The sequence below is a fragment of the Rhinoderma darwinii genome, chromosome 6 (genome assembly GCF_050947455.1).
Source record: "Rhinoderma darwinii isolate aRhiDar2 chromosome 6, aRhiDar2.hap1, whole genome shotgun sequence".
Lineage (NCBI taxonomy): Eukaryota > Metazoa > Chordata > Amphibia > Anura > Rhinodermatidae > Rhinoderma > Rhinoderma darwinii.
Window position 1 is genome coordinate 39,772,371 of NC_134692.1, and position 13,135 is coordinate 39,785,505.

The following is a 13,135-nucleotide window of genomic DNA, read 5'->3' on the forward strand; positions in this document are numbered from 1 at the left end:
GCATAAGCGGCTTCTGTATGTGAGTCCACTCCTTGGGCCTCAGAAAAATAAGAGCTGGGAGTGGAATATTTGCTGTGGGCAACTGCTCTACTCTTCCCTTTCACCAGTTTTGGTAAATTTCCCCCATAGAATGTGAACCAAAGTCTCCTTGCACCGATTTAGTGAATTTGGTCCATGCCTGGTAAACTTAATGCCATTTTTCACAACGAAAACTTAAGATGACAGTTTTTATACATGTATATGGCAATTCTATTAACCAAAACCAGACCAATCAAAATGAACAAGGTTTTATTAACAGTCTTAAAAAGTGAAAAGATGATTTCCACAGGGAAAAACCAAGAAAAACAAACAGATTTTCCTAGTGTCAAAGTTTTTGGAAAAATTATAAAGGAAACGAGTGCATAGGTCAACAAACTATTTACATGTTCTTGATATTTACATGCTCTTGTGTATATGTGATATATTCATAAATTATAATCTACTACAAAAATCCCATCATTTTACTGCATGGATCGTGTCTGGATTTGTGTCCATTCCTAGTTTTCTAATCTTGGATAATTAAATCTGAAGATAAATGTATACAGGCCTTTATTTCTCCAGTGTCAACGTAGTCATGTCATAAATTCTTGTTGTCTTCTGTGCTACCTCTTGGAACCTGCCTCCGGTTACCATTGATTATTATGGTTTTCCACAGTCCATAAAGACAGATTTCAAAGTTCTCTTGGACTTTCTTCATTGTTGTTTATTGATTTAGAATTTCTTTCTAAAATGAAAAAAAGTAATATTTGTAAAACTTGGAAAACAATGATGGATATGCAGCACAATTCTGTCACAAATTTCACCAAAAATGGGAGTACATGGTGTGTACGAATGTATTAATTATTTGAGACACTTTTTGTGCTTAACTTGTGGGCATGTTCACACTGAGTTTTTTGCAGGCAGAAAATTCTGCTTCAAAATTACGTTCGCAATTTTGAGGCAGATTTTGATCTGCCTGCACGCTGTTTGCCGCAGCGTTTTTCACTCGCATCCATTGAGTGCCATGGGCAAAAACGCAGCGAAATATGCTTTCTCTGCCTCCTATTGATGTCAGTGGGAGGTCAGAGACGTAAACACCCGAAGATAGGGCATGTCGCTTCTTTTTCCCGCAAGACGGTTTTTCCGCTCGCTGGAAAAAAACGCCTCCGCCCCCCATTGAAATCAATGGGAGGCATTTTCGGAAGTTTTTTGGCGCATTTTCCGACGCGGTTTCCACGTAAAAAAACTCCGTATGAAATTACCCGAACAGTTTAGAAGATGTCTTGAAAAAGGGGCATGGCTTAGGAATAAAATTTATTAAGAGTGCAATTTTTTGGCATCAATTATCTGTGTAAATGTATGCCAGCAATGAGGTGGCACAAAGAAGACAAAAGTGTAAAAAACAATGTGGCCGTTGTATTGTGCCAAATATATCATGTCACATGCACCATTTTTATAAATTCGCTACAATTAACCCAATTTTCGAAGACTTATAAATGCATGCTCCCTACAATACTTGGGATACATTTCCTCCATTCCGTTTTATGAACTCGTGTAGTATGTACGATGACAGTATTTTCTAAACTGCTACAAATTGCTCATTCTGATGGGTGTAGGTCCAAATGCAAACCAGGTTTTTGAACGTAGGTTAAAGGGAATTATTAAATGCATGACAAATATTGTGTTTTTTTGTGGCTTTTCTTTCCTTTATGTCTTCCATTTTTTAGGTCAGTTAAATTTTTTTTTAAATGCACCAAGGTGTCGGTTTGTCCGATTTTTAGGCTTTTTTCCCGTAGGCTTTTCAAATATATTAGTACATCGATTAACACTTATGAGGGGCGGTGAGTGCGCATGCGCATCTGGTGACTGTTCTGGCGTCCTAGCGGAAGTTGTCAGAGAATTGGCAGAAGCTTCTTTTTAGGCAAGGCACTCACTGGTGCTGACGTTAATGATGCAGATGGGAGGTGCTGGGCAGGACCTTAATTTTAAATTCAATTTAATGGGGAAAACCCACAACAAAAGAGCAGCGATTCTGCAGCATATATAGACATGCTGCTGATCAAAAAAACGCACCGCAGATAAATTTATGAACGGTTTCTCGGTGGATGTTTGTTCAAATCTCATCCACTCTGCTACTACCATAATACACTGCAGATTTTCCGCAATGAAATTAAATCCATTGTGGAAATTCTGCAGTGTTTACGCTGTGATGTTACCCTACGGCCTCCGTCACCCATAAACGATGATTCACGCAATAGATCCGGCACTTTCTGTATTTTTGCTGTTCTGCTCCTATGACTCAGAACAATGCAAAAACACCAAACGCAGATGTGAACAAAGCCTAAGAGACCAAGATAACCAAGATTGGCTGAAATGAATATTAAGACTTTACACAAGTGGGATTATCATAGACGTTGTGAGTTTTGGGTAATGCTTTAAAAAATTAATTTCTTAAAGGGGTTGTCTGAGATTAGAAAAAATTATCTGCTTTCTTTTTTTTTTTTTGTCTTTGAGCTAGGAGTCCTCGATATTCATTAGCTGCTGCTCCCCCTCGCCGACTTGTTGCTGATTGACAGCTTTCTCACTATTACTGTACATTAGGCGAAAGCTGTAAATCAGCGGCAAGCAGGCGTGTGGAGCGGCAGCTCATGAATACCCAGCACTCCTAGCTCAGAGCGCAATATGAGTGCCGCAACTAATAGGCTATATCACAAAAAATATACCGTAGGTACATATAACAGACAGTGCTGTAAGAAAATTGTGCGAGAAAACTGGCATACATGCTGTGTACCCGATTTGCTTATGTGTTTTATATACTTTTTGCCCTATACCAGACACGTTTCAGTGTCTAGAAAAAGGTGTGTGCCTAAATGGAGTTCTAAAATGCAGCAAATTTATTAATTGGTGTCGTGAATTAGAGATGCACCAAATCTATCGCATAGCGTACGCCACGATGATACATTTTGCACATCTTCTGCCTGTCTACTCTCGATTTCTGCTGTCTTTATTTTAGACGATATTACTAAATTTGCCCCATTGAGCAATTTGTAATTTTGTATATACTAATGACTGCGTGGGCTGCATCAACTGTGACTAAAGTTCTGTAAACTCACAACAACATGTTTGGTCCAAAAATAGATTTAACAGGAACAATTTTATCCGGTTCATCTCAGGACTTATTTCTAGGAAGTTGTTTTTTCTTAAGAAAACAACTTTAACATCTCATTTCACGTTGTTAATCAAATTCAACAAAATTATTTGAAAATGGTCCTATTTTCGGGACAAGATGCAGCAATGACATCAATGGTTTTCCATCTAGCATTCTTCAAGTAAAATGTTTCCATTTGATTCAGCAATACGCGGTAGTTTGCTCACAGAAGGTAAGAGGTAACTTGACTCCTTATCAATCATATCAATGTGTATTCTTCGAGCACTAATGGACTGCAGATGGCTTTTTGTCTCGTTGATAATTGCAGCAAAGCACATTAGCCTATAACTTTAAATGCCAGAGAATCTCTTTAGAGAGATTTGCACTTTTCCAGACCAGCCTTGAAGCATTGATGGTTTCTCATTACACTCTCTCCTTCTGCCTAAAGTCTACGATCTACACGTCTAAGAAGACTAATTATAGAGCCATATGTCACTTTAAAGTTCTTTCTTTTTGAAAGGAAATTTTATCTCTAATACAGATTTTACGGCCATGTGTCAAGCCAGGAATATGATCTATTATTATGTGTCATCACTGTTTAATAACTTTACACATGATCATACTACAATAATGATTAATTTAGTAGTAATTGTCTTAATTATAGCCAAGACTTGATTGCTTCAAATCTTCCTTTAGTGATATCACTTGCAGTTTCCGTACAAGTGGTTTAGTACTGTCACAAGTTGTGTTCATGGAACCATGCAACATGCTGTGCCTTTGGTGCCTCATGGGACTCCATGAGGTGCCATATTCTCCCCTAGAAGCAATGGGTGCCATATTCTCCCCTAGAAGCAGTGATTCTGAGGAGAATACCTCGGAAAGGCTCTGTTCACTTCTGCCCCATGTCTTCTCTTTTTAATTGAAGTCATATTACTGTACTGGATCTGTTGAAGAGGCCTAACCCACATCTCACAGACCAATACATAATAAAGAAACCACTGTATGAAATTGGAGTTTTAGAGTTTTAGATTTGGCACCGTAATACGGATAAATGAGGCCTTAGTCCGTTTCTTTCTCAAACTATCAGACACCATGCCAGTGCACATGCCTCACAAGCATCCCAAATCCATAGTTGCCAACAGTCCCGAATTTGCCGGGACGGTCTTCAATTTACAGAGACAATCCTGGCAAATTACTGTCCCGGACCGTGTCCTGGCAACTTGAACTGGTGATTGACCTGCTCAAATGTATATGCATCCTCAGGACACAGATACAGTTGAATACTATGGCAGAGAAGGAAGCCTGCTCTGCCATTCCCTAGGCTAGAGGCCACATTAGCCATGCATCCTGCATGTTGGCGCGGCGATGTCACTGGATCGTGCCAGTCGATGCAAGGATCCTGTATCGGGGCTTCATAAGCAGCATTACAGGAGACTGTGGAGCTCCGTTCTTCGCGGGAACGGGGCTAGTTGAGTGTACAGATTTTTATTTATTTGGGGGGCATACGGGAACTATCTACAGGGGGGCTGTGTGGCACTATCTATAAAGGGGGGAGTGTGGCACTAACTATAAAGGTGGCAGTGTGTGGCACTATCTACAGAGGGCTCTGTGGCATTATCTATGGGGGGTGTGGCATTATCTGCAGAGGGCACTGTGGCATTATATACAGAAGGCACTGTGCCACTATCTAAAAAGGGTGTGTGTGTGTGCCACTTTCTACAGGCGGCACTGTGGCACTATCTAAAAAGGGTGTATGGCACTATCTACAGAGGGCACAGTGGCACTATCTACAGGGGGCATGTGGCACTATCTACAGGGGCACAGTGGCATTATCTACATGGGGCATTGTGGCACTATGTAAAAAGGGGGTGTGTGGCACTGTCTACAGGGGGCTGTGTGGCACTATCTACAGAGGGCACTGTGGCACCATCTAAAAAGGTTGTGTGGCACTATCTACAGGGAGGGCAGTGTGACACTATTTATAGGGGGGGTTTGACACTATCTACAGGGGGCACTGTGGGGCAATATCTACTGGGGGCAGTATGGGGCACCATCTACAAGGGGCACTGAGTGTGACATCACCTGCCTGTATACAAGCAGATAACCAGAGAGATATACTGGCCACCAAATTTTTGGTTGTTTAATTCAATGCAGAAATTCTTGGAAGAAAGACATGCCCAAATAGCCACACCCACCAGATAAGCCACACCCTAAGTGTCCCTGGAAAAAATAAAGCAAATGTTGGCTACTATGCAAATCCTGCAGGGCAGTACAATTGTCCTGTGATATATATATTTTTTCATTCAGGAAGACAATGGGTGAGTTTCATGAAGACTGTCTTTGTTACCCATAGCAACCTAACACAGGCCAGCTTTTATCTCTTATATTGCGCTTTATTACAAGTTAACTTCCTTCTTCTGGCAGAGGTGCAGGAATTATGGAAAAGCTAAGTGTTGGGCAGACTGGGGGCACAGTAGCTGGTATAGAGACTGTCTAGTACTGGAGGCACTATGGCTGGTGGCACTGACAGTACTCTACACGTCCATTTTTTGGCATGAATATCAACCACTGGTTAGGACCATGCCTCATCCTGGCTTAGCTGGTTAAGCCCAAGAAGAAAAATTTTCACGCCTAGTGGTCAGATGAAGTCGAAGCCAGTACATTTGGTATTATAACTTCTTTTAGACAAAATGCTAAAATGGACAGTGTTGAGAGTGGAATGTTTGGTACGCTAAACTGCAGCAGTATAAAGACATGCTAGTGGTTTAGTGCCTTAAAGTTTAGTGACAGGTTTAGTGACAGGTTCACTATTGTCATTTCCTGTACTTTAGTGGTTTAACAGCATAATAAGGATCCCTTCACATTGTATTTTGGCCAAAACGTATCCCACTGTCAGGATCCCCAGGGCCGGAGTCCCAGGGCAGTGCATCATGTGAGCACAAGGAAGAAGAGATCCCTTATGGGCTGTAGAGGGAGAAAGCAGTACAGGAATGAAGCTGTGCTAGTAAATGAGAGCTTGTGAAAGCAGAAGCATCCTGGATTACCAAAAATCACATCCAGGATGTATTACTGGGAGGGACCCATCAATATTAGAAAAATCTAAAACTATGAGCAAATTGTAAAACGATATATCAGGTAGCCTGAAAATAAATGAAAGATTGAGGATTGCAGCCTGAAACTTTTAAACTAAAGTTCACCACTAACAAATAAAAATTTATCTTTCCATGGTGCCTTTAAGAACCAAACACGACTATGTTCTTAAAAGGTTAAAGAGGTCTTCTGGGATGTAAATGTAATTTTTTTATGCCTACTTTATTAAATCTGCTAAACGGCTGCTCCTGATCCTTCTTGTTGTCAAACAGACATCAGGTCACCATGGAGGTCAATCACTACAGTGTGATGTGACCTAGGCACGGACGAAACATCTCCACAGCAGGTCTTTATTCAGTGGCGTAACTAGGAAAGACTGGCCCCATAGCAAACTCTTGACCGGGCCCCCCCCCCTCGGGTGCCACAAGCAGCCCCCCTTATAAATAGTGCCCCCTGTAGAATGTGCCATACAGCCCCCCTGCAGACAGTGCTATATAGCCCCACCTATAGACAGTGTCACACCCCATTTGTAGATAGCGCCCCCACCTCCCTCTTGTAGATAGTGCCATACAGCCTCCCTGTAGATATCGCCATAAAGCCCCCACTGTATATAGCGCTATACAGCTCTCACTATATATACTGCCACACAGCCCCCCTCCCTTGTATACAGTGCCACACAGCCCCCCACTTAGTAGAAAGTGCAGCACAGCCCCCCCTTAGTAGAAAGTGCCACACTCAGCCCCCTGTAGATAGAGCCACGGCCCTCTCCCTTGTAAATAGTGCCATACAGTTCCCCCATGTATAGTGCCACACAGCTCCCCCTTGTGTATAGTGCCATACAGCCCCCCTTTGTGTATAGTGCCACACAGCCCCCCCTTGTGTATAGTGCCATAAGGCAATGGCGCATCTGAGAAAGTTGTATCAGCCAGGGAGATGTCACTCAAACATGGGAAGGTGGGTTTGGAGTCAGGACTATGTGACTCTTCAGGATAGCGGCACCGCCCCATGACCCTCTAATGAGTAATTAGTATATAGTATGTGCCGTTTTAAAAGTGGATTTTGCTGCATCTGAAAAAAAACAAAAATACAAGGGAATGTTTGGAAGTATTGTCAGGTCATGTATTACCACATGGCGGCGGTTCAAGGGGTTAAAACTACCTGACAGATTCCCATTAAATATACAATGAATTGAGAACAATACCATCTACCCTGCAATTTTGTTATTATAAATATATCCTATATAACTACAGACCCAGAACCAAGCTCTGACATACATACAGTACCACAACTAAGCTCAGTACATAAATACAGCACTAGAACAAAGCCCTGACATATATACAGCACCAGAACAAAGCTCAGTACATATATACAGCACTAGAACAAAGCCCATACATATATACAGCACCAGAACCAACCTCAGTACATAAATACAGCACCAGAACCAACCTCAGTACATAAATACAGCACTACAACCAAGCTCAGTACATATATACAGCACCAGAACCAAGCTCAGTACTTACATACAGCATCAGAACCAAGATCAGTACATATATACAACACCAGAACAAATACAGCTCAATTTAGTGCAACCCCTGCCATATAGGTTTGTATGGCGTAAAACTACAGCTCCCAGCATGGCCCGAACAATGGTGAGGATATGCTGGGAGATGCTGTTTCACAAAAAAAATCATACCACCATGATCTCGCTGCAGATCACACAGTGACTACAATACTGATTAGAGGCAGAATAAACATTTACATTAAGTGACTCACCGGTGATGTCTCAGATTCTAGCTCTTTTCTTCTCCCTCTGGTCCAGACATCTATGATGGATTTCTACAGGCCATGACCCATTTCTGCAGTTTTCCGCTCAGATGTCTTCAGCTTCTCACTTTTAAAACATTTCTGCACCTATAAACAAAGTTAAAATTCTCAACACCTCTAAATAAATAAATAAAAAATAAAGCACAATACACTGAACCTCTAACTATAATAGCGCCATACACTGTGTCTCTAATTATAATAGTACTATACACTGTCACACACACCGTGCCCCCTGTAGATAGTACCCCCATACAACCCTCTGTAGATAGGGACCCACATAGAGCCTCTGTAGCTAGTGACCTACATAGAAGCCCCTGTAGATAGTATCCCACATACAACCCTCTGTAGATAGTGCCCACATATGGACTCCTTAGCTGCAAGGCAATAGTGCTAACCACTAAGCCAGCCTTCTGCTGCCCTACATATAGCTTCCCCTATAGATCGTGCTCCACATATAGCCCACCTCTGTAGATAGTGTCTCACATATAGCTCCCCCTGTATATAGTCTCCCACATATAGCCCACCCCTGTAGACTGTGCCCTACATATAGCCACCCTGTTGCTAGTGCCCCACAGGTAACCCACCCCTGTATATAGTGTCCCACATATAGTCCACCCCTATAGAAAGTACCCTAAAAAAATAGCTCCCCTATAGATAGTGCTCTACATATAGCCCACCCCTGTATAGTGTCTCACATATAGTGCTCCACATATAGACCCCCCTGTACATAGTGCCCCACATCCCCACATATAGACCCCCCTGTAGATAGTGGCCCACATATAGATCCCCCTGTATATAGTGGCCCACATCCCCACATATAGACCCCCCTGTAGATTGTGCCCCACATCCCCACATGCAGACCGCCCCTGTAGCTAGTGCCCCACATCCCCACATATAGACCCCCCTGTATATAGTGGCCCACATATAGACGGCCCCCCTGTAGATAGAGCCCCCACTATAGATAAAGCCACTCACAGTTTTATGAGAAAAAAAACAGAACTTTACATACTCACATGATCCCGTTCCCATGCTGTTCGATGGCGATGCAGATCTGCTCTCTTCTGAGCAGGTCTGCTGGAGCTGAACGAGCGTCGTGCAATGACGCTGATTGGTGGGGCAGAATGACTTGCCCCGTCAATCAGCGCCTTTCAAGCATGGAAGCGGCACGATGATGTCATCGCGCCACTAGCCAATCAGCGTCATTGTAAGGCGCTGGATGGTCGGGCCATTCAGCGCTAATGCATGTATTTGGCTGTCGCTAGCACCGGGGCCCCCTCCGGTGCTAGCGACGCCTACAGGCATGAGAGGTACTGTGTCACCCGGCCAATACTTGTTGGAGGCTCAGCAGTGCGGGCCCCATAGTAGCGGCGCTACTGCTGTACCAGCCATAACGGCTGCTAGCGGCCCCACCGGGCATATAGGGGGGGCGTGTCGGCTGGCGGCACGGGCCCCCTCAAGCCGCGGGCCACGTAGCAGCCGCTACGACTGCTACCGCGGTAGTTACGCCACTGTCTTTATTGACATCAGATATGCATCACTACGAGCAGCTTGTAAACAAGAAGAACCAGGAACAGTGTGAAGTAGCGGTGCATAAATTGCGCAAAATCAATAAGTTAAGTAAGTATATTATAATTTTTTTACAGAGTTTACATCCTGGAAACCCCTTTAACTGTATTTCCTGCATGAAAGACTGTTGCTCTCGTATGGCTTGTCATCTGTACCACAGTCTATATCTACATATATGGAAAGTTACATCACTGGGGATAATCCAGGGAGGCTCCAGTAACGTAGCTTCCCCGGGGGGAGATACAAAGCAGCTTGTTCCTGATCCAATGAGGCTTTTGTGTGAGGAAAGTTATGTCAGGAGGTTCCCCAGGGCCAGATACTCAAGTTGATCTCGGGAAGGTGCTGACGTAACTATTAGGCTATGTTCACACGCTTAGCAAAAAATGTCTGAAAATACGGAGCTGTTTTCAAGGGAAAACAGCTCCTGATTTTCAGACTTTTTTTTTTCTCAAACTAGCGTTTTTCATGGCTGTTTTTGGAGCTATTTTTCTATAGAGTCAATGAAAAATGTCTCCAAAAACGTCTCAAGAAGTGACATGCACTTTTTCGCAGGCGTTTCTTAACAGAATGCCCTTTTTCCCATTGAAATCAATGGGCAGATGTTTGGAGGTGTTCTGCCACTGATTTTTCGGACGTTTACGGCCCGAAAAACTGCAAAAAATAAGCCGTGTGAACATACCCTTAGGACTGAGTCCCCAGACAAAGCATCAGGATTAAGAAAGGAAAATCTCTCTGAATCCTGATGTAGGACTCTGGCTGCTACAGCTCTCCACAGCCCGCCCATTACCCCTAGCAGCATGTACACAACTGAATGGAGAGAGTTCATGCCTTTAAAGTGGGAGGACTCACAACATATGCCTCCGTCGGAAGGCAATAAAAATTTGTTGTGAAGGAGGCCCTTAAATGGTGGCCAGTTTTTGCCACGGTTCATGCGCCACAACCCCCAAAGTTTCGGATTTTGCCTAATCTGAAACATTTGTGAAATTCACATCAAATTCGATTAGTGTAAAATCTATTCACTCATCTCTACTTCAGAGGTCTTTTGGAGTCCATACCTTGATACTGTGGGCCCTAGCTGTTTTGGCTACATGATGGAGACCTACACAATATTAGGCAGGTGATTTTAATGTTATGGCTGAACTGTGTATATAATGCTATAATCACAAACCAGTAATGTACTAAAAGACCACTAAAGATTTTAGTGTTGCCATATGGAAAATATGTTACTGTCTTGAATACAAATTGTGTAATAAAATTTGGTTTATAACTTGATGTTAGATTTTATAAGGTTCCGATGCAATATCTGTAACAGGGCCTTCCAAATGTATATGCAGTTTATAGAACTGGTCTCTTCTTATGTGCCAGAAGAACTATTAGCCTATCTAAGCACCAATTCCCAGATGTTAATGCAACCTCTGCACCTCATATATTCTTATGATCTGGAAAATGCTCACAGTGATGTCAATGCACAGGAATAATTCTTGCAGTTAAGTCACAGAACCTGGATAATGCACACACAATGATATCACACAACAGTGATAATAAATATAGTGATGTCACAGTGCAAAGATAAAAAAGATAGTGATGTCACAGCTCGAGGATAGTCATGGTGACGTTGCAGTACAGTAATCATTGGGGCCCGTTTTTCACAATACAGGGATAAGAAAAACAGCACCATAATACAAGGATGATGAGAATGATGTAGTTGTTATCACAGCGTGGTGGTAATGAACACAGTGATGTCATAGCATTGGGATAATTAATGCAGTGATGTCACAGTACAGTGGTAAGTAATAAACACACAACTGTACAGGATAATTAAGGCTGTGATGTCACAGTACATGGATAATAAACAGAAATGTCACACCACAGAGAATAAACACTGGTATTCCCTCAATTAGCACAGTGATCCTTGACCCCACTCATGCCCCAGGACCCAGATGCGACTGCAACCTCTATAGTTACACCTCAGCATGATGCTACTCCTCTAGGGACACATTGCCCCTAGTAATGTTTATACCCTATTACATAATGCATTGAGTCAGAAAGCCTGAGAGTAATTGATCTTTCTATGATCTGTCTCTGACATTTATTACATTTGTATCCTATGCTAATCCCACATGCTAGAACATTCTGTACTATTTATTCAGCTATTGAACATTGTTTATTGATGAAGTTCCTATGAAATGTCTGTATTGGTGCCCTACATTGCTTTGCTCTGCCAATGTAACTGATTCTTCATTAAAGTAACATGTAATTGCGGAGTATTTAGACCTGGTCAATAGGGCAGTCATCACAATGCCATATAGGATGGGTTCACAGAATAACAGGACAGACACTATAATGATTCTAGTCATACTTGACCTAAGCTGTCACCATATCCTCTAGTTTATGTAGCCCATGACGTTTCCCCTTCCTAATTATTTAATGTCCAGTTTTTATCTACATGGAAAAGGTCACATGACTTTGCATGGAAAAGGTCACATGACTTTGCACGTAAAATGTGTTGCTTAGAAAATTAGTTATTTTTTTATGTATCCAATTAGATCTATTTGTAACCAAATACATAAAAAAATACATTTAAAATGCTTATTGCTATATTATTAGCATTGTTAAAGGACTTCATTGCTGTAATGAGAAGTTCTGCACATTTTCTAATATATTTTGTGTTTGAATTCTGCACTATTTTAAATATATCTGCTTACGGTCAGTGAATGGAAACAACTTTGCACTCAGTACAACTGGTCATACACATTAAACAGCTATTCACCCCAATGCTTAAATCCTTGAGAACAAATAGGCACCAGATTGTAAACAGATCCAATGTAATGTGTATGGCCAGCAACAGGGGTGTAACTAGGAAAGACTGGGCCCCATAGCAAACTTTTGACTGGGCCCCCCCCCCATTCGCTGGGTATCACACAACCCCCCCCCCCTTGTAGATAGTGCCTCCCTATAGATTCCACCACAGTGCCCACTATAGATAGCACCATACACAGCCCCCTGTAGATAATGCCTTACAGCCCTCTGTCGATAACGTCTTACAGCCCCAAATCCCCCTGTAGATAACACCATACAGCCCCCCCTGTAGATAACGCCATACAGACACCCCCTGTAGATAGCGCCATACACAGCCCCCTGTAGATAACGTCTTACAGCCCCCAAACCCCCTGTAGATAACGCCATACAGCCCCCTGTAGATAACGCCATACAGCCCCCCTGTAGATAACGCCATACAGACCCCCCTGTAGATAACACCATACAGAACCCCCCTGTAGATAATGCCATACAGACCCCCCTGTAGATAACGCCATATAGAGTCCCCTATAGATAACGCCATAAAGATCCCCCCTGTAGCTAACGCCATACAGACCCCCCTGTAGATAACGCCATACAGACGCCCCTGTAGAGAACGCCATACAGACCCCTGTAGATAACACCATACAGACCCCCTGTAGATAACGCCATATAGAGTCCCCTATAGATAAC

General features: G+C 42.6%; 1 protein-coding gene across 1 annotated transcript in view; it reads right to left on the reverse strand.

The window, feature by feature from the left end:
• Positions 1-271: 271 nt before the first annotated feature.
• PDE1A (phosphodiesterase 1A) overlaps positions 272-13,135 on the reverse strand; it is a 229,843-nt gene continuing 216,979 nt past the window's right edge. Inside the window, exon 14 of the mRNA XM_075831158.1 lies at positions 272-763. Coding sequence (XP_075687273.1) covers positions 711-763 — 53 coding nt within the window. The 3' untranslated portion in view covers positions 272-710. The remainder of the gene's footprint in view (positions 764-13,135) is intronic.